Genomic DNA, 27,805 nt, shown 5'->3' on the forward strand with positions numbered 1-27,805 from the left:
TACAATTTAATGTAAATGAGATGTTATTGAGATGTTACTAAGTATCAATTCTCAACTAGGTATAAACCTAGGAAAAGGTTCAGATGAGGTGCACTGTGATTATTTGTAAGGAGTTAAAATAATCTATTTATTTAGGAATGAAAATGGCAGGGGCTCACCGAACGTCACAACCCCATATCCAGTGATGGGAAAGCCATTACTTTTTTCAGTAATTAGTAATCTAACGCAGTGGTTCCCAAACTTTTTTTGCTAGGCCCCCATTTGTTTTACATGAAAAATCTTCGATTTCTAAGATTACTCCTAAACACAAAGATGTATTAACTATTTTGGTGTCTCTTTTGCAGTGACAACACTGTTGACTATACCCTTGTCTCTCCTCTCACAATGACCTGCTTGCTTATGTCTGCTGAATCTGCCCTTCAGAGACCACTGACTGATTTTTATGTTGCACAACACTGATTTGTCTTATCGAAAATGTAATTTAATGCATTCTTTCAGTTTCACCAATAATTAAAAGTCAGATTGTCTTCATGTATCTTTATCAGAACACTGGCTTACCACAAATGAAAAGATTGTTGTGGTAACAAAGTCCTGGTAAAGTGCACCGATTTGTCAACATTAAAGCTCACAAAACTGCAGGAAAATCACTTTGTTGGAGGAGTGTTTTGTGTGTGGGGGTGTTTGTTATTGCTGGCAAAAGAGGACAGAAAGTAGAGTTTGCTCTTTAAATATTAAAAATATTTACACAGCAGTGCTGTCCTTGTTTGAGTTTAAAAGGCAGTTTCAGCTGCCTTGGTTGCACTCTGGTAGGAGGCATAATGGAGAGAAGTGTGGTGCAAATCACTCTCTTTGGACTGCTGCTGTCTTTGGCCTCCACACTGCCAAACAAGGTAAGATCATAATACTTAAAAAGGGCCACAGAACCACTTCAAGGATCAAAAATCTAAAAAAATGTGTGTGTGTGCGTGTTTGCATTACGGATGTTGAGGAGGCAAAAATAAAAGGTTAAAGTCTTTAGCTAGCTAATATACAGTAAGATCGCATAATGTCTTGTGAATTGAAGGAATTTTGGTCAATCTCTGTTTGCATATTTACTTTATTCTTGCTCTGGGTCGAAGTCAAAAGGAAATTTGAGCAAATTTTAATAGTTAAAGCTTGGTATTGATAACGGTACTGGTAAGTTCTAAGTTAAGGTTAAAAATGCCAAGTCCCATTAAGTAAATATTTATTGTCTATTCTTTTTTTTTAACTTAAATATTGTAATATTATTCTGACTTTGGTAACTTCTGTTTCCCAGTCGGTCTGGGAAATCAACTCATTAGGGAAAGAATGTAATAGTAGAAACTAGAGGAAAAATAAAAAGAATGGGGTGTTACTGCAGCTAAACCAATTAGATTTCACTGATGTCATCCACCAACACATTGTTTTTCAAATACATCTGACCTTTGGTCAACCAATAAGATCACCCAAGCCAGTTTTTTAAAAATGTGCCTCCTGTGTTTGCTCAGGATGACTGGGACATCTACAGCTTTCACATCAACTCCACAGTGACCAGTCGTTATGCCACCACTGTCATCACAAGCCGTGTGGCCAATCGTATGAACGAGTCAAAGGAAATTGAATTCCATGTTCGGATTCCCAAGAATGCCTTCATCAGTAAATTTCGAATGTGTGTGAAGTTAAAATAATTTGTAACCATCCAGAGACTTTTGCAAATAAAGAATTCTACAGTGAAAAACAAATTACAGGATACTCAATAGTGTGTATTTACACCAGGGCTTCTCTTGGTCCTCCAGGTTTATCGATGGCCAAGTTTATGATGGTGTTGTGAAAGCTAAGGAGCAAGCTCAGCAACAGTACTCTGAAGCTGTGTCCCGTGGTGAAAGTGCTGGACTTGTCAGGTATTTGAGTTCAGTCATAAAAAACAATTCTCAGAACAAGTTTTTTAGGGGGAACCATGGACCAAAGGGTGAAAGTCCTACAGGACCAACTGGGACAAAGGCAAAGTGCACCACAAACCTCCTGGATACCACCATCACAGGCAGGGTGTTTGAAACAAGGGTGTGGGGAGATGTCCCCTCTTTCCACTCAGTGTTGAGTTGGGTTGGTGTGTTGTGGAGTGTGAGTGTACTGGATGAATATGACCATGTGAAAACTATAGTGTTAATAAACATTGGTGTAGCTAATTACACTCATGACCAGAGGACTCATTGCGCAGAACAGCCGGCAAAGCCACATGAATGGCTTCACTCTTTGTAACCTATGCGATCCATGACCCCCTCCCTTCAAGATCCTATGTATGTGAAGGACATGTTGTATGACTATGATGTTGTATGAGTAGGGAAGAGGGAGGGCTGGGAGAGGTAAGACTAGGTGGTAGAGGACTACCCCCAGAAGGTTTTGGGGTTTTTTTGTTCTGTTTTTTTTAATGTTCTCATTTTAGCAATAACCTGCTGTGACATTCTATTTAAGGAAATGATTATTGTTTCTGCTTTAGTTCTGTAGGGAGGACTCTGGAGGAATTTAAGACCTCTGTAACTGTGGCTGCTCACAAAAAGGTCACATTTGAACTCACATATGAGGAATTAATGAAACGAACACGTGGCAAGTACGAGCTGCAAATTCATGCTCGACCCATGCAGCCTGTCAGTGACTTCAAGGTGACTGTCTTATTGCTATCTGTTCAGTGATTGTTTAGGAAAACAATGCTGAGGTAAGCCATGACTAGATCTTATATTTACTGTACTTAATACCAGGTGGATGTGCACATTCAAGAGGAAGCTGGCATCAGTTTCATCGATGTGAAAGGAGGCCTGAGCACCAAAGCCCTCGCTAATGCCATCACTAAAACACACACAGATAAAGAGGTACCGTATATTGGAATTCTCAGTTTTGTAAAGCATTAAGTGAACCTACGTCCTGCCACAACAGACAATAAAATAGATACTATCAGGATAGGATGGTAGGTTGTAGGATGCCTTTGAAAATCAGGAAGAGGAAGCGAGGGAAGGAAGAGGCAAGGATTAAATGGTGGAAGCTACACAGAAATGTACAAATACACAAGTTATCCATGTCATGTGTACATGACAGTTGTGTTTCTTATCACGTCAGTCCGCATTCAATACGAAATAAGAAATTCAAATAAGAAATTAAATAAGAAATAAGTGTTTTACAATCTTGTTGATTTTTCTTTTTCTTTGTTTTAAATTTGTGTATACAACAACAAACCATATTAGCTGACAATGGTTTTCTCAAGTGTTCCTGAGCTCATGCAGGGATTGCTACTAAAAAGTCTCGTCTATTTTAGATGTGGTGCCAACTGAATGGACAATGATAAAATATTGATTCAAACATTTGGTCCTTGAGTAAAAACATATGTCTCTATATTCTGAATCTTTTAATATATCATATTATAACTGTCTAGTTTCCTAGACAGTCTTTGAGAAAGTGGTGAGAGCATCTTTACTGCTCAAATTCCCCACTTCTCTTTTTATGCCCAGTTAGACCTATTGCAAATATTTTTTAGTGTAATTAGACTTGTTAGAAAACTGAATTTTAAGCTGCTGACTTTTATTCTTTAATATGGAGTGTAAGTTGTTTGAAAGTTTTGTTTATATTAAGATCTTACACATTGTGCAGAATATTTTGAAATTGAGCTTGTACATTCTCATGTCTCAGATTAATGCAATCAAAGGTTTGGAAGAAAAGGACACAGTTTTTTTTATCAAGTAAACAGAAATTAAAATCACTGACCTCTCTGTCTCTCATGAGTCTAAAGAATTAAATTCATTCTGTTTCCAGGCGTGGGTGTATTTCTATCCAACAGTTGACCAACAGAAGATGTGTGACAGCTGTAGCGATCAGGGTATGAATGGAGATCTAGTTATTGTTTATGATGTCAACAGGGACAATGGACTAGGACACATCAAGGTAAAACCTGGTCAATTATCAATGTACACACAAAGAGAAAAAGAAATGCTGAATTAATATTATATCTTTCTGCTCCTTAAATTATCTTTTGAACAAAGAACCTTCTTCTCACTGCTCCTTAGAAATCTGATGGATACTTTGTTCATCACTTTGCTCCATCTGATCTTCCTCGAGTGCCAAAAAATGTCGTCTTTGTTATTGATCAGAGTGGCTCAATGCGTGGCAGAAAAATACTCCAGGTAAATTCTTTGAAGGGTCTATATTTGCCCTCCTCCCTGATTTTTGCATCTTTATCACACCAACATGCTTTAGATTTATTTGATTTTAGTATTAGATACTGACAACCCAAGTAAATACGAAATGCTGTTTTTAAATGATGATGAGTTTATTTATTTTGGAAAAAACATTTTCCAAAAGTGGAAAGGGTACCTGTTAGGGTACCTGTGTCGTAGACCCAGTGGTTTGTTTTTACTGTTTTGAGGTTGAGGTTCAATCTTCTCTGAATCGTTTATTTCTTAGTTTAGTATGCTTATGCTCCTGAGTTTACTTAGTATTTCTGGTTTTGGACATCTGTGTGTGTGTGTGTGTGTGTGTGTGTGTGTGTGTTTTCCCTGTACTTCCTGTTTTACTTTGATAGTCTCCTGTTGTTGTGTGTCATGTTCTGTTTTGCTTCTCTCCCGTCTTGTCTGCTTCATTAGTTGCCAGCTGTGTTTCTCAGGTGTTTCCTCTTTGCCCTTTTTCTCTCTTGTATTTAGTGTCTGTGTTTCCCTCTGTTCAGCGTCACATTCTCCCTCCTTTCTTGCCGTGTGTTCGGCCTGCCTGCTTAGTTCATGTTTTTTCCAGTTTGTTTTGTTATCTTGGATTCCAGCAATTAAATTGGGGTTTGAGTTTAGTTTTGTCGAGAATGCATTTTGGGTCCTCCAATCCTGCCTGCCGCACACAGCATATGAAACCGGCTCTATGTGAAAAAAATAATTGCACTCTAAAACTAATAATTGGCCTTGGCAGCAAGAATCAAATCAAATTAAATCAAAATTTATTTATATAGCACATATTAAAACAACAGTGTTGGCCATAGTGCTTCACAGTCAGTAAAAGCATGAGACAGTTAAAACAAACAATAAAAGAGGACAACAAACAATAGGTAACAACACAACAAGCTAGACCAGCCAGCTAGACAGAATCAAAAGCCAAAGTAAAAAAATAAGTTTTAAGACGTGATTTAAAAGACTGGATAGACTCGGCAGTACGAATATGAACAGGAAGGTTATTCCAGAGTCTAGGTGCCACGGATGCAAAGGCCCGGTCACCTCTCGACTTCATTCGAGTCCTAGGTTGTACTAGGAGCCTGTGGTTGGACGATCTAAGTGCTCTGTTGGGATTGTATGAGTGGAGTAGATCAGAAAGATAGCTGGGCGCTAAATTATTCATAATATTAAAAGTGAACAAAAGAATGTTAAAATCTATACGATATTTAACAGGGAGCCAATGTAGTTTGGCTAAAAAGAAGTATGATCAAGTCTTTGAGATAACTTGCACTGAGTCTTTAACATTGCTGTGGACCATTCTTCTTTGCAGAATTCTTTCAGCCACACTTGAGGGTTTACAACGGTCAGTTTAAGGCCATGCCAAATCATCTAAAGGGATTTAAGTCCTGACATGAATTGTTTATTTATTTTACTCATTTATTTCTGTTTTCAGTAATTCAGAGGTGGACTTCCTTGTGTGTTTTGGATCACTGCCGTGCGGCATAATTTTAGTATGCTTGAGCTTCAACGCACAAACAGAAAATCTTTTACAGACTTATATATCTCAGTAACTTTGTTTCTCAGGTGTTCTCAAGATTAATTAGTTTAGGGCTTGATGTGTTGTTTGTTGATATTTGTTAGCTCGCTTCACTTTGTCAGACATATTCTGTTTAAGTGGCTTCTTGATTCAATATGTCAGGAAGTAACCAGGCCTGGGTGTGGAAATCACCTTTGCTTGGTTAAGCTTAGTTAATTCATGAACATTTAATTAGGAGGGTGGCAATTACTTTTACACATGGAAACAGATACATGTGGTTATTTATTTATTTATTTTTTAAATCATGATCATTTAAAAACGGCATTTTGCATTTACTTGGGTCATCTATGCCTAATGTTAAAATTAAATGAATGATCTTTAACATGCAACTGTGACAAATATGGAAAAAATATGAAATCAGGAAAAGGGAAAACACTTTTATCAACACTTTTGTGGTGGTTTTTCACTCTATAATTCTAAAACATGCAATATGTTTAAATCACTTTAAAAATGTAACATGTTTTTGCCCAGACTAGGACCGCATTAATCCACATTTTGAATGATCTGGCAGAAGATGATCACTTTGGTCTGATCACTTTTGATGGCAACATTTTGCACTGGAAGCGAGAACTCGTTCAGGCCAACAGCAAAAACGTGGAAAGTGCCAAAAACTTTGCAAGCAATATACAAGCTACAGGATGTGAGAAGTTGCAGTAAACATATATATTTTGGAATAAGAACACTTGACAGAAAAATGTCTGGACTGAAACTTTTTTTGTTTGTTGTTGAATTTCAGCCACAGATATAAATGAAGCAGTGTTGCAAGGAGCACGTATGCTGAATGATCATAGCAGAGAAGGTTCAGCATCTATTCTGATACTTCTTACAGATGGAGACCCAACCTCAGGTTATAATAAAGCACACATTTACATAAATGTGCAAGAATACTTCAAGAAATAGGGGATTAGATTAAACACTGTATTTAATTTAGTTATACGTTTTAAGCTTTTTTATCAAGTTTTTTTTTTTTTAGCATTATTGAGACTGTTATTTCTGACTCTATCTGGGTATATCTTGTATCTTTTCAGGGGTGACAAACCTGGAGAATATTCAGTCAAATGTAAGACAGGCTATTGCAGGCAAATTCCCACTGTACTGTCTTGGTTTTGGTTTTGATGTTGATTTTAAGTTCCTTGAGAAAATGTCGCTGCAAAATAATGGTGTGGCACGGCGGATATATGAAGACTCTGATGCTGATTTACAGCTGAAGGTAATTTTCCTTATACAGTAAATACTCTTATGATGTGATTTAAAAATCGCAGAGGATTGAAAGAAAAAACAAGAATAGTTTGTATAATGTCTACATTGTATATCAACAGGGTTTCTATGAAGAGGTGGCCACACCTCTATTAACAGATGTGACAATGATCTATGTGGGTGGGACCAATCTAACCCAGACTAAGTTCAGCCAGTATTATAATGGTTCTGAGATTGTGGTGGCCGGTGAGATCACAGATAACAATATTGAAACCTTCACCCCTCAAGTTGTGGCCATTTCGGTAAAGATAGATTCACAGGACTCATCAGTTGTCATTTTCTTAAACTGTTTTCCCTATATCTATACTGACATTACATTGCATTTGAATTGTTACAGAGTAATAGAAGAATAATATTCTCTAATCCAAATGAAACCGTGGAATCCACTGGAACAGTGTCTGATGACCGTATCCAGAGGGTTTGGGCGTACCTCACAGTTAAACAGCTACTAGACAAAGAGTGAGTATGATATATATCATTTTTCCTCATTTGACTGTCCCTAACAGTTTCCCTTAAACTATTTAACCCTGGAGAACCCATGGGGTCAAATTTGACCCCATGGTTTCCCTAGTAAACCAATGGGGTCGGCTCTGACCCCATGGGTTCTCCAGGGTTAATGGTCAAATGTACAATAAAGTTGGACTTTTAGAAAAGGCCAAAGTTATTTAATAATTTCCCTGAGGTAACATATTTACAGTAATTTCTTTATTTTGACAAGCTTTATACATGTTTCTAAGGAGCAAAGACCCCAGGTGTGATTCTGAGAGGAGTCACAAATCCCTTGGGGTTGTGGCAGGAAGGGCATTTGGCATAAAAAGCTGGCTTTTGACCATAGTGAGACTTTCTCTTTGAATTAAACCATTTATTAACTAACTAACTAATTATTTATTTTACTTTTTTCCTTCTTTTATTTGGGTTTTATTTATACCTCATCTAATTGTATTATTTAGTTCTAATGTCAGCACTTTGTGTCACCTGTGGTTGTTTTTAAAGTGCTTTATAAATAAAGATGATGGTGATGATGATGAGGATAAAAACCTGCCCGATCATAAAATGTGGACCAGCTTGTGAATAAGGGAGTGGCTGAAAGTAGCTAATGGTAAAAGATTCCTAACCTGCTTCTCGAGTTGTGTTTCTATTTCATAACACTGATAGCACCTGCCACCATAAATAACTGAGTCACAACTGTATAAGCAAGTTAGAAATCTATCATGAAAACTACCATAAACACAGTTCAGTAAACAAGTCATGACTGAAATGTTTCTGTTTCATTACAGAAACAAAACACATTTCAAATTGCATAGCTCTGTTTGAGGCTAACCTGTCTTGAAAATTTGTTTCATATTAGCAGGCAGCCGATGACCTAAAAACCCATATTTTACATTCTATTGAATGTATCAGTAAATTTTTCCGTTGATCTGGAAATGAGGACCAGCTTTAAAAAGAAGTGTGGCACATGAACTCACTGTTGTCACCATTTGTGTGATAATATTACACACAAATTATTGTTTTATCCATTTTTATGATTAGAATCACAAAATCTAATCTAATCTTTCCATTTTCTAAAAATTCCACCTATACTTTAAAAACACTCGAGATGGGCCAAAGACATGCAGAAGTTATCAAGTGCACATTTAATTCTTTCTTAATGTTCATATTTATTTAATATTTTGTGGCACAGGCTTCAGTTATCGGGACCGGAGAAAGAGAAAGTAAAGAAGGAGGCTTTGGAGCTGTCACTGAAATACAGTTTTGTGACTCCTCTCACATCTATGGTGGTCACAAAGCCTCCAGGAGAGAACACAGATGTGCTTCATAAACCAAAGGAAGGTGAAACACCACAGAGACAGCAGCCCCCTCTAGTTCTATTACCTTCAAGACTACATTTGCTTTCTAGTAGTCGCCCGGGTGGCCGTTCACCTGGTGAGTAGACTAACGTCATTGTCAAGTGTCAATTGTCAAAAACCCAATGCGCATCAAACTGCCATCCACTGAGTATTGTAATACCTTTCTATCAGAACTAGCATGAACTTTGAACCACAGTAGCTCATCTGTTAAATCGAACCACACATGCCAGTCTTTGTCCCCCACATTTCTCAGTGATCCTAGGCCGCCCATGGCCCCATCGCTGGTTCACCACTGTTTCTTCCTTGGACCACTATTGATAGATACTAACCAGTGCAGACCGGGAACAGAGGCATCACTATGATTACAAAAATTAAGAAAAGAAACTAAAAGTTCTAAACTTCAAACATCAAAACTCACACATAATAACCACAACTGAGAATATTTACTGAAAGAGGGTTGAAAAGGGGTGAGAGACAGCCAATGCAGACAGTGCATCCGGGCCACACATACTGCAGCTGCTTTAATATGATGTAATTACTGCTTAAGGTTGTACTAACTTAATAACTATAAATACACTATATAAGTAAACCTATACTAACTAATAAACAAGGTACTATTAGAAAACATGATATGGTGTGTGTTATGAAACGGCTGTGTGCAGGCAGGAAAGGACCCAAAGTGCAGACTCCGGAGACAAATGTAAACTACAAAAAACAGCTTTAATGCTGAACTTAAAAGGATAACAAAACTGAGAATACAAAATAAGCTTACGCAAACAGAACACACAGCAAGATGAGGGTAGATCACGACACAGACAAAGAGGTCGTGTCCAAATTCATGGGCTGCATCCTCCTGAGGACCCAGCCTTCGCGGGCCGGGTCCTCAGAAGGTCAGGTAGGCCGGAAGTAAATGGCTGGGATCTGTCTCGGTGGAGTTTAATAAACCCGGCCGTCTGCTCCTTGCTATCTAAAATATAACAGGACACTGGTGTAAATTCTCGACCGTCTCACACTTCTGTTTAATCAGTTTTCTATTTGACGTTTAGTCAGCTGTGTGAAAACCAAGGAGGAACCCACCCAGGGGATTAATAAAGTTTTATTTTATCTAATCTAATAACTTTAATCTCAGCCAAACCGATTTACTCACGAACAAACAAAACACAGAAAAAAGCCCAACAATAACATTTTTAGGTTGTCTAAGTGACTTATATATTACGTTTAACCCGAGTAGCGAAAGTCCGCGGTGATCTGAAAATGATGTGCTGGGAGTTGTGCCATTCTCGGCCGCATCCGTGACCCCTGAGCTCCCGGCTAGCTATCGAGCTGGTGGGTAGCAGACGTCTCCGAAAACGTCAACGCACTTTTGCAAATATGCGATATCTTGATAAACTGAGCAGATATTTGATGTTTACGCAGCTACTTTCTCGCCTGAAATATTTTATGACCCAGAAAGATTGGTATGAGTAATTTTAAAACTTAGTAGCTGCCGCCATTGTTGGAAACGGGAGTTTGGCTGGGCCGCGCTATGAATTCTGGGATATGGTAGGCCACGAAGGACACACCCGACCCATCCTTCAAATTCGGGGAAAAGGAGGACGCATTTGTCGGCTGCATTTGGAGGAGTCTACGAATTTGGACAGTAGTGATAGGATTTCCGGCTCTTTTTAGAGATCCGGCTCTTTCGGCTCGGCTCACTAAAAAGAGCCGGCTCTTTCGGCTCCGAACCGGCTCTTCAGGTTGTTTTGTAACTTTAATTATTTAATCATTAACAATAATATAAAATTATGCAGAAAAGAAATTACTAATGTAAAAAAAGTGGTTTTAATTATATATGTTTATTAGGGGTGCAACGATACACAAAATTCACGGTTCGGTTCGGTTCGATACTTTGGTGTCACGGTTCGATATTTTTTCGATACACAAAAAAATGTTCATGCCTTTTTATTAATTTGCCATTTATTAAATTTTCACGGCACATTCTGCACCACATCTCTGTGCGTTCATCATTTGTTTGAAGCCAGCTCACCTCCTGCAACCACTTTTCCGAGAATACGCGCTTCTTTTGTGGTTCGGACTCCTTCTGACATTTCTTTGGAGGTGGAGGTACATCACAGTAATTGCTTAAAGGAGCTTCTTCGACATTTTTAAGAGTTCTAAACAAATGTCTGTCCTCCTCCTGAAAATCTTATGTACGCAAACACGCGTTGCAACTTCTTATCTTGTGCGCGTTTTTTATTTTGACAGTGAATGCGCACCTGCGGACCACTTATGTGCAGCCCTGGTTATTTAGCTCGTCATATTGCAGCCACAGAAATTCTTTTGTCCATGAAACCATAAAGCTGCACTTTCTTTTTGCCTTATAGTCTGATTTGTCATAACTTTTCCGTTTTGTGGTAAGCTTTTCTTTGGCTGTCACTTCTTCACCCTGACCTGTCTTATTTGGCTCAGCAGAACTAAAATATATATCCTGCTGCTTTTACACACGCACTCACATAACGCTCAGCGATTCTCTGCGCGATCAACCTCTCACATGTTTAAGCTGCTGAGATTTCACTTGTCATGTTTGCATAGTAAGCTAACGATTGATAAGACGATGTCAGAGGAATTGGTCCGCAAATTATCATCACTCACCAATCAGTGCTGTCGCTCTCTATACACAGTTCGCACGATTGCAAAGTGAAAGCAAAAAACAAGCGCAAATTCAAACGCGATTTCAATATGTCACATATTGACAGTGGCTCACCGATGCCAATGACATAATTACCCAGCTACATTTCCCAAAGAATGCAAAAGCATTGACATATATTTTTCCTTCCTACGATAGGCCGACGAGCAGAGCAGGGCAGCCCGACTGGAAAAATCGCTTCTTCTGGGCTATATTCTCAGCAGCATATTAAACATATCAGGTCCCCATAAGGAGAATCATGTGCTAACGGCTGTCTAAATGACTCGGGTAAAGTTTGTAGCATGCGTGCTTGTTGTTTTTGTCTGCTTCCACTTGTCTTTGCACGAGGATGATGTCGGAGTAAATGTGCAGTCATATTCGTTGTGTTCCCACTAGTGCTGTCAGCGTTAATCTGAAATTAGGTTTCAGATTAACGAGCTAACTGCGCTAACACACTAGTTCCCACTCATGTAATTGAGCATTGCCTGGCACATCTGACATACTGTTTTACTTTAGTCCATGACGCGCTTACCTTCAGGGTCATATGTCACATGAAAACCAAAATAGTTCCAGACGCCAGATCTGAATGAGGGTGGGGGAGGTTCAATTTGCCGTGTTGCAACGAGCTTAGCTTCTGTCTGCTAGCTTGTCCTGCGCTCAGTGAATCTGCGTTCGACTACTCCGCCTAGGCTGCACTGTCGAGCGCAGATCCACTGAGCGCTCAACACAGACAGCACCGTCAGAAGGAAAGTTGATAAAATAAATTAAAAATTTTGTATTGTTCGATACATATGCGTACCGAACCGAAAGCACTGTATCGAACGGTTCAATATCGATACGAGTACCGTTGCACCCCTAATGTTTATATATGGCCCCTAGAGACAAAGCACATACAAACTCTAAAGCATATACAAACTCCAAAACACATTTCTAGCGTTAACTGAACTTCCAAAACAGAGCTACCCAGATCACTTAAATTACACAATTGAAAGCATGTGTGTATTGTTTGTGTATTTATAGACAAGCACTCATATTTATTCAAATAATTAAAAAAAAAAAGTTCATTTACCTGTTACTACCACACACCAAATCCGGTTGTTGATACTTCCTGGCTTGCGTAGCCACTAGGTAACAAAAGCTCAACACTGCGCCCTAGCATCCTGGAGTACTTCTGTTGTCTTTTGTACTTGATTCTGAGTTTGTACGTGCTTCTGAGTTTTTACGCGTTTTGGAGTTTTTATGCATTTTGGAGTTTTTACGCATTTTGGAGTTGGTACATGCTCAGGAGTTTGTGCGTGTTTTGGAGTTTGTACGTGCTTTGTCTCTAAGGGCCACCGTAAATATACTTTATTTATTCACTCCACATAAAATGTAATAAATAAATCATATAATACAAAAAACAACTATTTACATTTTAAACTCTTAACTATTTAAATTTTCAGCTTTTTCCTTTTAGACAAATTTTACGTGAAACAACACAAAACACTGCAAACCACAACACAATTAGATATAAATTAAAATTTTAAAACAAAAAGAAAACATTCTCTGTCATATGGGCCTGCATGATTTCTGAATCCTTTATCATCTGCAACTGAAAATAGTGGAGGATTACTATACCTTTCTAATGTGACGTTGTTGTCCCTCGCTCTCTTTCTCCCTGGCTCTGTTCCTGTGCTACTGCGAGTGTAACTAACGCCCCAACCCCCTCTGCCCAGCGCAAAGTACAGGCCGCACGTGCGGCGTTTAGTGGAAAAAAGGGTGAGAGGGAGGGTGAGAGAAAGAAAAAAAAAAAACCCTCACGGCTCCCAATAAGGAGCCGGGTCGCGTCGTTCACTTCAAAGAGCCGGCTCTAAGAGCCATTTTGTTCGCGAACGACCCATCACTATTGGACAGCCTTCGGCACGTCGCTGTGACGTAATCGGTCTACAAATGCGGCCTCAGGAGGATGCAGCCCATGAATTTGGACACGACCAGAGAAACACAGGGCTTAAATACACAGAGATAGCAATCAGGGAATGGGAAACAGGAGGGGAACACAGCTGGGGCAAATCAGGCCTAACAAGACAAAGGCAGCAAAACCAGAGACATTAACATGAGACACAGACTTTCAAAGTAAAACAGGAAACATAACACAGAGATGCAGACTTGACCCGGGAAGACAGCAACTATGGATAACAGACAGAAAACCAGAACACTAAAACTCTAACAAAACCCACACAGAAAACCTAAACTAAGAATAAACCTATAACCCATAATATAATGAAATAAACAAAATCAAGGAACCAAAAACACAAAACACTGGTTCAACGACCCAGGCACCCTAACAGTGTGATACAGCGGGTCCACAGATTGTCGTTCAGAGCCATCTATATTGCACATCACACCACATTCAACACAGCTTACAACCAGTGTTGGCAAGGTTACTTTTAAAATGTATTCCATTACAGAATACAGAATACATGCCCCAAAATGTATTCTGTAACGTATTCCATTACGTTACTCAATGAGAGTAACATATTTTGAATACTTTGGATTACTTAATATATTATCATGCTGTTTACAACTACATGAATGTACTATTACTGAGATTTATTACTGTTACTGAAGGTCCACGGCTCCGAACCGTAGTAAAGGGACCTTTGACTAATACGGTGGGTTCTGTGTCGGGCTTGTAGCCGAAAAATAGCTTTACTTTGTTGTCTGGGTCAACTTTGCTTGCGAGAGACAGAGAGAGGCGTTGAAAGGCTGCTCCAACGGAACTTATTGTTTTTGGAGGAAAACACGAACACGGTGTACTGTCGAGTCTTAATAGCTTACTTACAACTGGGCTCGTCAGGCACTCTTCTTGGCTGCAGTGGTTATTATTATATTTACATGCTTCCAGCTCCCGTTTCTGCTCGATGACAGCTCATACTTTTCCTTTTTCTCCCTCCCTCGCTCACAGACACATAACGGGTATGGCAGTCCATTCTCCCTGCAGCACGGACTACACTGCCTATGATGCTACATTCTTTAGAGCTATACCTGTAGCATTCTGCCTATTAGCTTAGCACAACAACAACAAAAAGGCGCTCTCTCACCCAGGAAACATGCAGAGAGAGAGCGTCACCCTGTAACCATGGCAACCATAACGCTGCTGCCTGGAACAACAGAACATAGCTGTCAAACAAACCCAAACAATCCTGACCCGTGACAATATGAATCAGGAAAGTACTGCCGTGTAATCCATTTATTTCAACAAAGTAACTGTATTCTAAATACCACCTTTTTAAACGGTAACTGTAACGGAATACAGTTACTCATATTTTGTATTTTAAATATGTAACGGCGGTTCATGTATTCCGTTACTCCCCAACACTGCTTACAACTCATCCCCAAACCCCGATTCACTGTGTTTTAATACAGCAGGTGTGATTGTGGATGCTGTGCAGGTGCGTCCAGCACCGCAGACCACGCCCCACAACACATGACTAACATAAGCTGTGTCCCAAAGTGTCGGCTGCATCCTTCGGGGGACCCGGCCTTCGCGGTCTACGTGGGCCGGGTCCTTCGAAGACCGAGAAGGCCGGAAGTGCGAGGCTGTGAAATGGGACGGTCTAGCCTTCAGATTTGCATCACCGCTGTGTTGGTGGAGTTTAATAAACTCGTCCGTCTGCTCCTTGCTATCTAAAATATAACAGGACACTGGCGTAAATACTCGACCGTCTCACACTTCTGTTTAATCAGTTTTCTGTTTGACGTTTATTCAGCTGTGTGAAAATTCCGGAGGAACCCACCCGATGGATTAATAAAGTTTTATTTAATCTAATAACTTTGATCTCAGCCAAACAGATTTACTACGGAACAAATAAAACACAGAAAAAGGGTAAAAAATTAAATTTTTAAGTCATCAGAGTGACTTATATATCATGTTTAACCTGAGTAGCGAAAGAGCGGGGGTCTGAAAACGATGAAGCCGGGAGTCCGCTGCTCTCGCCGGCTGGAGTGACCATTGAACCCCCCCGGCTTGCTATCGAGCGGGTGGGTAACAGACGTCTCCAAAAACGTCGGCACACTTTTGCAAATATGTGATGTCTTGATAAACCGAGCAGATATTTGATGTTTACACAGCTACTTTCTCGCCTGAAAATATGTTAAAAGTTTATTTTGTGACCCAGAAAGATTAATAAGACTAATTTTATAACTCAGTAGCGACCGCCAGTGTTGGCAGCTGAAATTTGGCTGGGCCGCGCTATGAATTCTGGGATATGGTGGGCCACGAAGGACACACCCGACCCATCCTTCAAATTCGGGGAAATGAAGGACGCATTTGTTGGCCGCATTTGAAGGAGTTGACAAATTGGGACAGCCTTCGTCGCCTGGCTGTGACGTAATCGGCCTTCAAATGCGGCCTCCGGAGGATGCAGCCGACGTTTTGGGACACAGCTATAGACTGTTGTAAGTAAGCTCTATATAAATGGTTATCCAGTCTAGAGCACTAGGAATAATGGGTAAAACACAAACACTGACCTCAACATTGGAGAATCCCAACTCCCACTCTAAAAAATGCACAACACAGAAGAACCACCTTGACAGGACAAGACTTGGCTGTACATCTGGATCTATAGGTCAAAGGTCACTCTGTCGAGGATACCAATGTTCACATTTTGGAAGGAGAAGACAATAGATAATATGAAAGAGGAATGAAAGCGGCCATTTATATTCACTGTCAACAACTATCTTTGAACAGAAGGGGTTGCTTACGACAATCCAGTTTTGAGATCCCTTTCCAGGCAACTCAACCCTCACTTACATCTTGCGTCAGGTGAGGTTAGATGCCACAATGGTTTCACCCCAAACCTCTAGTGATAATGACCCATGCCTTTTTCACACTTTGACTCGTGTGATGAGTCACATGATACATAGTCCTCTTATGCGACCTCGATAGGGTTTAACTATCTGGGACTATCCACCATTTGATTTTAGAACTGAAGACGTTACTCAGATGAAATGTCTTCAAGAAACTTAAAGAAGTCCAGTAACTTTTCCTTCCAGTCTCCTTAGATTATCATGATTTGGATGACTGAGAACCTACACAGAGATAGATTGGCAACTGTACCGTACCCTAAAACATTTTTTAAAGAAAATAACAGATATTTAATTCCTAAATGTTACTGTTTGTTTCTAGTCACAGATGTGATGGACAAACAATCCACTGGAGGCTATGGAGGATACAGTTCGTCAGGTACAGTACTAAACAAATTTATTAGACCATCACCCAATGCAAGGTTTATGTAACGGCTGCTCTAAATGAACAGAATTGTAACTACCAAAACATTTTTTTAATGCCAAGGTAACATAATTAACTCACATTCCTGAACAGAAAAATAAGTTTAGTTTTTGAAATTTATGACTTCTCTAAGAAGTTCAGTTAATTCAGTCTTTTTTTTAAACTAGCTTTTAACAGATTTCTCAAACTCTAGTCTCTATAAGTTCAAAGTTCAAGAAACTGAACTACCTTCTAATTCAGTTGTTCTAATGATTAAAAAAAAATAAAATAAAATAAAAGAATAATAAAAGACAAAAACTGTGTGAATAATCTAACAATATACAGTGCTGTGAAGCAACTGTTGTTGTAATTTAGCACTATATACATAAAATTGCATTGCAATGAATTGAATTAACACATTTTTACTAAAAAAAACATGTTTGAATCAACCCACATAGCAAAATTGGTATGGCCCAGATCTGGCCCACAAAATGTGCTTACACATGGCCCACATACCACAAAGGATGACGGCCCTTTGGTGGCCCAGATCTGGTTTGCCAGAGGTGGCCCAGACATAGGCCAGCACAAGGCCAGTTGCAGACACACTGGTGGTCCTGTGCTGGCCCATGTGTGGACAACCTCTGGCAAACCTGGTCTGTGCCACCAAAGGGCTGTCGTTCTTTGCGGGATGTGGGCCATGTGTAAGTTGTGTGCAGCCATGGGCCAGTTGTAGACACACTGCTGGTCCTGTGCTGGCACAGAACAGTTTCAGGTCTGGCCCCAGATGTCGGCCTAATGTGTACCTTAATCAAGCCATGTAATAACGTCCTGGAACATGCAAAACAGTGCAAAAGTAACATGACAAAACTCTGTTCAGAAAGTGAATGGACTGACTCTTATATAGCACTTTTCTAGTTTCCCGGATTACTCAAAATGCTCCATACAACAGGCCACATTCACCCAATCACACACTTTCTCTAAACTGAGTACTTCCTCACAAACCTGTCAAACCTGCACTTGAAACATTGGCTACAACATGGCATTTGGCTGCAACATGGCATTTGGGTCTTCTAACTAAAATAGGAAAATAGGAACATAAATAGTGCCATCATTGCCAGAGGTCGCCCACATCTGGTTGACAAACACCCTACCATGACACCGGTCAGTCAGAAGTGCCAGCTTGATGCCGGATCCAGGGAAGACCTGTTTTCTATGAGCCTGGGCCACGGAACCCAAACCACAATTGATGGCATGCCATCACATAGACAGTGCCATCTCTGCCAGGCCTGGCCCATGTCTGGATGACATACGTCCTATCATGCCAGAGGTCGGCCAGCAGTGCCGGCTTGATACCAGATCCGGGCCAGACCTCCTTGCTATGTGGGAACAAGAAAAAGGGACCTTGTTTTATTTTGGGTCATTCGGTCATTAGTTAAGTATTATATATAAATTGAAATAAACATGTTTCTTAATTTCATGTTATCAATTTGTGTTTTTGTTGTTTCAGGAATCTCAAACACACGTACTCGTGGCATACAAGGTATGATGTGACACATACTGCAGCTGCTTTAATATTATGTAATTGCTGCTTAAGGTTGTTAATGCGTAGTTTACTGGGTTTCCTAACATCTATTCTTCTGGTGAAGGATTCACAGCCATAGAGCTTTTCATTAACATTTTAACTGGAAATTACTGACTTTTTTGCTTAAACTTTCATTTTTAAGATATTATATTACAGAGTGTAAAACGTAAAAATTCAAACATAAAAGTATTGAATTTTCTGGATCGTTCCGCACGTCCCTACCCCTCAGTCAGTGAGTGAGATGGTAGACAGCGTCGAGGAGCAGAGTGCGAAAACACATAAATATGATTGACACACATAAATAAAGCAGCAACTGGCTGCACTTTAAAGAAGAAGCAGATGACTAACTAACTAAGAGGAGACACTGCAATGTCAACCTGCACTGATGAAATACTGTTCGGCTACTGAGTTTGGTTCTGTTTCTGTTATGTGAAAATTTTTTTTTGCAGTGTTTTGTTTTTGTGTTAAATTAAAAGGAAAATTTTCATGAAAATATTAAACAAACGTAAGAATACCTGCTTTACCTTTGCAACAGAACAACAAAATTAGGCAATTATAAGGCTTCTCATAAAAACAATGAATGCAAAAGGGTTTATAAACACACAAAGCATCCATCTTTGCCAAGTAAGGCTAAAATTTGAGGCTATAGATAATAATAAATTAAGACCCGTTTGGGAGCCGTGTCACAAGAGCCAGCTCTCTGAAAAGCTGAACTTCCCATCACTACAAACCTGACACTGATTTTTGAGATTCAATATAATACGTGTCTTTATTTATTTAAAGCATGGGTTAGTTTCAGGGTGTGTTTATTAAATCAATATGCAACATAAGGATTTAAAATATTGGTGTATGTAATTCGTGTTGTTTAAATGTATTCAACGTCAATACATAAATTTGAATTGCACTGAATTGAATGAAAAACGTGTATGAATTGACAAGAAAAAGGGACCTTGTTTATTACTTTATTTTGGCAAGTAATAAATGAACATGTTTCTTAATTTCATGTTATCAATTTGTTTTTGTTTTTGTTATTTCAGGAAAAGTAAAAAATCTTGGCCGTCAAGGTATGATGTGACAAATATTGCAGCTTTTCTATTATGATGTAACTACTGCTTAAGTTTGTACTACATAAATTAACTATCTTAACTATATAAATACAAAAAATACAATATAATTAAACTTGTACTAACTATTAAACTAGTTACAGGCAGAAAACATGAGTAACATAGACTGTTGTCAGTAAGCTCTATATAAATGGCAGTCCAGTATAGAGCACTAGAAATAATGGGGAAAACACAAGGAAGGATCTGGGAACAAATTGGCAGAATAAACACTAAAGACAGCAGTACAGCGCAACAATAAACAAACATTATCCCAGCCACTGAGAGCAATCATTGTAGAATGGAAACACAAGGCTAACACAGCTAAACTTAATCAGGGATAAGACAAGGGAAGTAAAGCTGAATACAAAGCATAATAGACAAAAGACTAAAAGACCAAAAGACTAATAGACAAAAGACTACAAAAATAAAATGGGAACACAAAAAGGCCTAACACAGAAACAGTCTCTTAATGAGAAACATATTACATAAAAAACCCCATATCAATTCATATAATATTCTATTTTTATTGTGTTTTTACAAGAAACCATCTTGAATCTACAAGACTTTTTCTTGTAGATTCAAGATGGTTTCCTGTCCTCATTTTTAACTTTATTTTAGTCAGGATTGCTTTGGGTTTATTTATATATAAATATAAATGAATATGTTTCTTAATTTTAATTAATCAATTTGTTCATTATTTTTGTTGCTTTATGAGTCATAAGCATTCATGATTTGCAACATTGAGGTATGTTGTGGCACATAATGCAGGTGCTCTATTAAGGTATAATTACTACTAAAGTTTGTACTGACTTATTCATTATAAATACACAATAAATAAATGCATACTAACTAATAAACTAGATAATGTGAGAAAACATGACTAATATAGAGTGCTGTACTAATGTTGTCAGCAAGTTCTATATAAAAGCATGTTCATTTTTTAGACTCATTCCATCTTACATTATCAGATTTTTTTTTTTTTTTCTGCTCAACCACATCTGATTTTCCCAAAATTGTTATGGTTTAAAATTGGTCTATCTATCTATCTATCTATCTATCTATCTATCTATCTATCTCTCTCTCTCTCTCTCTCTCTATATATATATATATATATATATATATATATATATATGTGTGTGTGTGTGTGTGTGTGTGTGCGCGCACGCGCGCGTGTGTGTGTTCTTCTCATGTTTGTGTGGGTTCTCTCTAGGGCTGCCACGATTAGTCGACTAGTCACGATTACGTTGACTATCAAAATCGTCGACGACTGATTTAATAGTCGACGCGTCGTTTGAAGCTTTCGTAAGATCCTAAAAGACACAGTAGTAGGATTTAAGAGTGTAATAACGGACTGAAACAGAAGATGGCAGCACTGCATGTACAAGGATGCCAGCTGCCGTTAAACTCCGAAGAAGAAGAAGCTGTGTCCCAGAATTTATAGCGCAGGCCAGCTCAGTTTACAACAATGGCGGCAGCTAGTTAGTTTTATTATTACTCTTATTATTCTCTCTGGGTCACAAAATAAATGTTTAACATATTTTCAGGCGAGAATGTAACTATATAAACCTCAAATATCTGCTCAGTTTATCAAGACACCACATTTTTTCAAAAGCGCTGCAACGTTTTCCTAGCTGGGGGCAAGGCTCACTAGAGCCGGTGAGAACACCGGACTCCCGGCAAATCGTTTTCAAACCCACCGCTGTCTTTCGCTACTCAGGTTAAATATATATAGGTCACTTAGATAACTTAAAAATGTTATTGTTTGGCCTTTTTTTTTAGTATTTTATTTGTTCCTGAGTAAATCGGTTTGGCTGAGATTAAAGTTATAGTTTTTACACAGCTGAATAAACGTCAAGAAGACAGCTGATTATCAGAAGTGTGAGATGCAAGATAGCAAGAAGTTTATTAAACTTCACCGAAACAATCTGCAAATTTCATTAAAATTTAATAAACTATCATCTTGTCTTTATTTTTAGTTAGCACATACCTTAAACACTTAAAGCTGTAAGCTAATGATAGTTATATAAGAGCAGATGCTGCTGGTGCAATAAGCTGTGCGTTTTATGTCCAATGGATGCATGATCTGATTAGTCGACTAATCGCAAAAATAATCGGTGACTAGTCAACTATCAAAATAATCGTTTGTGGCAGCCCTAGTCCTCTCCAGGTTCCTCCCACAGTCCAAGGACATTCAATTGGCAGGGTTGGATTAACTGATTATTTTAAACTGTCCATAGGTGTGAATGTCAGTGTGAATGGTTGTCTGCCTCTCTGTTTCCCTTTCATAAAACAGCCACCCTTCTACTGGGGCCATTTCTGATCAGGCTTAGAACCTCTAAGGATACTTCTAAATTGAAGACCTTTCAGAATGTTTTTTGTTTTTTTTTTCAGTTTATTAATGGGATAATGTACCTGTAATACTATCGGAGACTATGGTAAATTTTTACAACTACCTGCAAAAGGCTAATGGGGTAGGTTCTCAGTCATCCAGGTCATGGTAGTCTAAGGAGCTTGGAATCTAAGTTAATGGACTTCTTTAAGTTTCTTGAAGATGTTTCACCTCTCATCTGAGAAACGTCTTCAGTTCTAGAACCAAATGAGAATTTTCACCAAGCATGACATCCCAGTCCACTTCAGACCCAGCCCCACCTCTACATCACAGAATCCAAACAGCCATACTATAAACACATGACATAGAAGAGCCATCTTGACAGGACAAGACTCGGCTGTGCAACTGGATCTAAAGGTCAAAGGTCACTCTGTCAAGGATGGCAATGTTCACATTTTGGAAACAGAAGATAGATAATCTGAAAAAGGAGTAAGAGAAGCTATTTATGTCTACTGTGAATGACCATCTTTGAACAGAGGGGGTTGCTTACAACACCAACTGTCTGCCACCTACAAACCAGCTTTGAGATCCTTTCCCAGCTCACCCCCCACTTACATCTAGCATCAGGTGAAGCAAGGTCCCACAGTGGTTTAACCCAAAAACCTCTTGTGATAATGACCCATGCCTTTTTCACACTTTGGCTCATGTGATGAGTCACATGATTAATAGTCCTCTTAAGGGACCTCCACTAGGGTTTAAATGCAACCAGGAGATGCCGGACTAGAGCAGCGCAGATACTGAAGGGCCCGTCCCATCCTGGCAACAAACTGTTCCAACTTCTGCAATCCGGTAGAAGTCAGATAGTCTATTCTTATTTAATTCACGTAATGTACAGAATTCACCTGCTTGCTGCATACATGCTACTACTGCACATTCACCTAATGTATATATTATATATATAATGCCCCCCTCCCCCCTTTTTTTTACCACAAGTCGAGAAGCGTGTCAGGTTACATTTCACTGTGTGTTATACTTGTATAACTATGCATGTGACAAATAAAGAACCTTGAAACCTTGAACCTTGAAATACCTGGGACTCTCCACCATTTGATTTTAGAACTGAAGAAGCTACTCAGATGAAATGTCTTCAAGAAACTTAAAGAAGTCCAGTCACTTTTCCTTCCAATTTCTTTAGATCAGCATGACCTGGATGACTGAAAGCCTACACAGACATATTGGGTAGATTGGCAACTGTACAGTACTCTAAAACAATTTTTTAAAGGAAATAACAGATATTAAATTCTTAAATGTTACTCTTTATTTCTAGTCGTGCAAATGGTCCCCCACAGAAGGGAAAAAGGACTCTCTGGTCGAGGTACAGTGCTTAACAAATGTAATAGACCATCACCTGATGCAAGGTTCATGTAATTGCTACCATAAAATTAACAGTATTGGTAACTACCAAAACAAATCTATGTTTATTGGGATAATTAATCCACCAGTATGTGCAAGCTATTTAATTAAAATCATATTGTCAATGCTAAAATATAATCATTAATATTATCCCTGAATTTTCAAATGTACTCTTACAAAAAATACAAAAGTATATAATAAAAGCAGATATTTCCTTCTTATATGTTACTGTTTATTTTTAGTCATGCAACAGCACACCCCCAGAGGAGAGAGAGGAGAGAGAGGACGTCCTGGACCAGGTGAAGTGCTTAACAAATTTATTAGATCACCCAATGCAAGGTTTATGTTACTGCTGCTTTAGATTAACAGTATTGGTAACTACCAACTTTTTTTATTTTTATTTATTTTCTTTTTTGGGGGGGGGGGGTTGGAATAATTAATCCACAAGCTATTTAATCAAAACCATATTGTTAATGCTAAAATATAATCATTAATATTATCCCTGAATTTTCAAATGTACTCTTTTACAAAAACATACAAAAAATAGTATTTCATAAAAACAGATATTTCCTTCTTAAATGTTACTGTTTATTTTTAGTCTTGCAACAGCATACCCCCAGAGGAGAGAGAGGAGACCTTGCACCAGGTAAAGTGCTTAACAAATTTATTAGACCGTCACCCAATGCAAGGTTTATGTAACTGCTGCTTTAGATTAACAGTATTGGTAATTACCCAAAAAACCTGTGTGCACAGTTTTAATGCGTAATTTTACTGGGTTTCCTAACATCTGTTCTCCTAGTGAAGCATTCAAAGCTTTTATATGAATTTATATGTACTATCAGGTTTTGCATTTGTGGGGTAATAGAATAGAATACAATACAATACTTTTTATTGTCACTGTACACATGCACAATGAGATACAGAGCATCTCCATCTCAGTGCAGATATGTGGGAAAAGAAGGGGGGGGGGCACAGTTTCGCAGCACTATATACATATGAACAGTATTCAAAAAACATCAAATGTATAAATATATAATGGGGAAAAAAAACAAATAGGGTTATATATTTACTGTGTGGGTTATTGCACGTTAATTAAATATTACACAGTAGTGATGGTAGTTGTGTAGTCTGGGTGTAGAGGGTAGTCCTTGGATTAGGTGGTATTGTATTGTCAGTGCATGTGTGAGTTCAGCGTGGTTATGGCTTTTGGGAAGAAACTATTTACGCTGCATCTGTAGTGTTTCCCTGAGTGAAGCGGGTTGAACAGGTCAAAACCAGTGTAGGAGCTGTCTTTGATAATGTTTGTCAACAGCATTTCTAACAAGTTGAAGTGCAACAATTTTAATTTATGTACAAACTATGTTTACAGACTGACACTGAGTTATATACGTGTCTTTATTTATTTATTTAAAGCAGTGGTTAGTATCAGGATGTGTTTATAAACTCAATATGAAACATAAAGACTTAAAATATTAGTGTATGTAATTAAATTAATTTACGGTTGTTCTCCCTGATGTCCAACCTGCTGTTGTTCGTCTTTCACGTGAAACTACTACTCTGGAAGCCACTGATGGTATTGTATTGCCTTGATGTCATTTAGGTTGACAGAAAAATAATAGTAATTGTTTTGGTTTGGTTTCTTTTGTTTGTTTGCTTTTTTTGTATTCCAAGTTCCAAACAACCCATGATGTACTCAGATATGCAGCAAATTACATAGTTTTTTTCTGGAAGGAAACTCCAAACATGGGCTGTTTTTCAAATCTCTTCATTAACCATAAAACAAAAAGAAAAGCAAACAAAATTGTAAGAATAAAATGTTATTTAAATCAGGCTCTGCATAGTATGTATGAACAAATGTGTATTTTTTGGATTCTTGGCTCAGGGGTTATAAAGCACATTTTGGGTAAAAAACCTGCGGTGAATATTTAATTTCACTAAAAATGTTCTAATACTGTGTGCCTCTGTATCTCTAGTTCCTGTACTCCACAGGTTTTTGCTAAAAGCTGAGAATCAGACTGTTCCACTATGCTTTGATGTCAGTGGACCTGTCCGCCTTAAACTTCTTCACTCTCCCAGCAGGGGTCAGTAGTGTTAGCTTTTTCCATCCTAATATTTTTTTCTTTTCAGTGTAATAAAAATTGTTACTCTTCTTTCTCATTGTTATTTTCATATGAAAACTCCAGTTTGTGGTATAAGATCAGCATTTCTCTTTTCTTCTAGAACTGTCTGTAAATGGTGAGCTTGATTCAGTTACAAATGGAGGCTTCAGCAGAATTTTCATACACATCAATGACAGCCAACATGTTGAGATCGACACCAACCGGGTCACTGTACGAGATGGACAGACAGTAACAAATTACACTGGACAGGATCGCATTACAGCTGGAAGGTGATGTTGTATTATCATGGTCGAGACTCATGCTCTCAGCTTTAAGCACAGATGCGTGACCTTATTCACCTGTGTTACCAAGATTTACATGAGAAGACTGTCTCTCTCAGCACCTGTCCAAGTTAGCTGACATATCTGAGGCTGAAACCCCTAAAAATTTTGTTTTTTATTTTGTGTTGATTATTGAGCAGATGGGATATGATTTCAGTAGAGATTTTCAGATTTCAGGGAGATCATTTGAAAGCACCGGTAAGATTTATAAGTAAAGAGTATGAATTATAAGCTATTTGGTGATTAGACATAGTGTAACAGATCAGAGTCAATGTTAGGAGGGTACATGCGAATGGTGGATGAGGTAAAGCAATTGGAGGAGGTGGGTCACATGAAGGAGTCCGAAAGGCAAAATGATAAGAGGCTTTGAGATTTAAAACACACAGAACAGAGATTAGCTGGCTCAGAAAAGGAAAGCGAAAGCAGGAACATGATTGTTTCTCACATGAGTGCATGTGAGTAAAGCCCAAATGCACAAGAATACAAGCAGACGAGTGCATACAGATCTTCACTTTTTATGCTGCGGTAGACTGCAAGCCATACACTTATATTTATTTACAGACTTAGGTTTACTTATTAGAAACCAGCCAGCACTGTGTCAGACTGAGGACCTATCCTGGGTGTACCCCAACTCTCAGGAATAGGCTCCAGCTCCTATCATGGATAAGTGGAAGAAAATACATTGATGGATGCAAATAATTATTTGTTCAGGCCATGAACTGAAGTACAGAATGAAAATGGCAGGGGCAGACATGAAGTAGAGTTTGTCATGAATTCACTGTCATAAATTCATTTTTACAAAAGATGCTTACATTAAAGTCCCTGTACTTTATGCACTGCACTGCTATTTAATCAGAGCAGGCTAAATTCATCCAAGTAGCATGATCTGTGCAGGTGCCTTGAACTTTTATACAGCTTTAAAAAAAAGTTGAGTAACTCCATGTTTTTCCAGTGTGACAGTGATTGTGCGCAACAACGAAATAGACGTTGCCACTGGAGACATGCGAATGGTCATCATAGTTCATGAGAACAAAGGTCCAAAATTCCTTTGGCCAGCTTTAAGACAGCATCCCTCGGACAACAATGCTGAAGGACTTTTAGGTGAGTGAAAAGCTGTGTGTGTGTGTGTCCTTGCTGCATTGGTTTTCAATGTTGCTTACTCTCTCTTTCCAGCTGTAGAGGCTGCAGTTTATGAGGAGGTACAGCAAGCTCCTGTCAGAAAACTAAAGATTAAAAACCAGGAGGCAGACGTTACTGGGTATATATTCTTTTCTTTTTTGTACTTATGTTTTTGTTTTACTTTATTCAGCCATTACTACAAAGATATATTATCTATTTATTCTTTCTTTTGTAGGGAGATGGTTGTTGACTACAGCTTTGCTTCTCCTGTCACAATGAACTGTTGGCTCATGTCTGCGGACTCTGCCCTGCAGAGACCACTGTCCCAGTTTGTCATTACACAGCTTTAACTGGCAAATATGTTGATTTATTTGAAAAAATCTTTCATTTAAAAGGAAAACAAGGCAAAAACATATATTGTGGAAACTTTCTTTCCATCTGTTTCCAACATGTAGAAATATAACTGTGATTGTGCTGGATCTAGTGTCAGACAGCATTACCAATTAAAAATAACAAACAAACAAACAAATAAATAAATAAATAAGGATTTATGATTACCACCATCTGGCATTAACATAGCGTCCAAAATGACACAAATGCAGTTGAGATGACAATAATAGGCATACTTCTACACCTTTATTTTTTTTAATTAATTGAAAAATGTAAATTTTATAAGTTTAAATTACAGTAATTATATTGTTATAGCTAAATGTTAATCAGCTTTGCTGGCTGATCTGGAAGAGAGTTGGATTATAGAAAGTTTGCTTATAAATAACAATTTCAAATATTTCTGCATTCTGGTTAAGTACCCCAACATTTAGAGAGAAAACATTTCTTCTGTTTTGTCTTTTGCCTCAAACTGCAAATGACATGTAATGAGGCTGACTTGATTTAAGGATCTCTGACAAATATAATGCTGTTATTTTTCTTGCATAATTTCATGACTTCCTCAGAACAGTTTATGGAATGGATATCAAGCGAATGAATAAAGAATCCAAACTATTCCCTAACCTTGTTTGCGAGCTCT

General features: G+C 38.4%; 1 protein-coding gene across 1 annotated transcript; it reads left to right on the forward strand.

The window, feature by feature from the left end:
* The first annotated feature begins 776 nt into the window (after positions 1–776).
* Positions 777–27,788, forward strand: LOC102791845 (inter-alpha-trypsin inhibitor heavy chain H3-like). Its single transcript, XM_087840787.1, has 24 exons — positions 777–890; positions 1,509–1,669; positions 1,797–1,901; positions 2,498–2,660; positions 2,757–2,867; positions 3,802–3,930; positions 4,053–4,169; positions 6,247–6,415; positions 6,512–6,622; positions 6,804–6,985; positions 7,095–7,274; positions 7,370–7,491; positions 8,714–8,955; positions 16,712–16,768; positions 18,300–18,332; positions 19,412–19,438; positions 23,134–23,181; positions 23,462–23,518; positions 23,818–23,865; positions 25,193–25,300; positions 25,440–25,608; positions 26,612–26,760; positions 26,833–26,917; positions 27,014–27,788. The coding sequence occupies exons 1-24, from the start codon at positions 819–821 to the stop codon at positions 27,126–27,128; spliced, it is 2,760 nt and encodes a 919-aa protein (XP_087696913.1). The 5' UTR covers positions 777–818; the 3' UTR covers positions 27,129–27,788.
* Positions 27,789–27,805: the final 17 nt, after the last annotated feature.

Source organism: Neolamprologus brichardi, chromosome 5 (assembly GCF_056152115.1).
Source record: "Neolamprologus brichardi isolate AB-2024 chromosome 5, ASM5615211v1, whole genome shotgun sequence".
Taxonomy (NCBI): Eukaryota; Metazoa; Chordata; class Actinopteri; order Cichliformes; family Cichlidae; genus Neolamprologus; species Neolamprologus brichardi.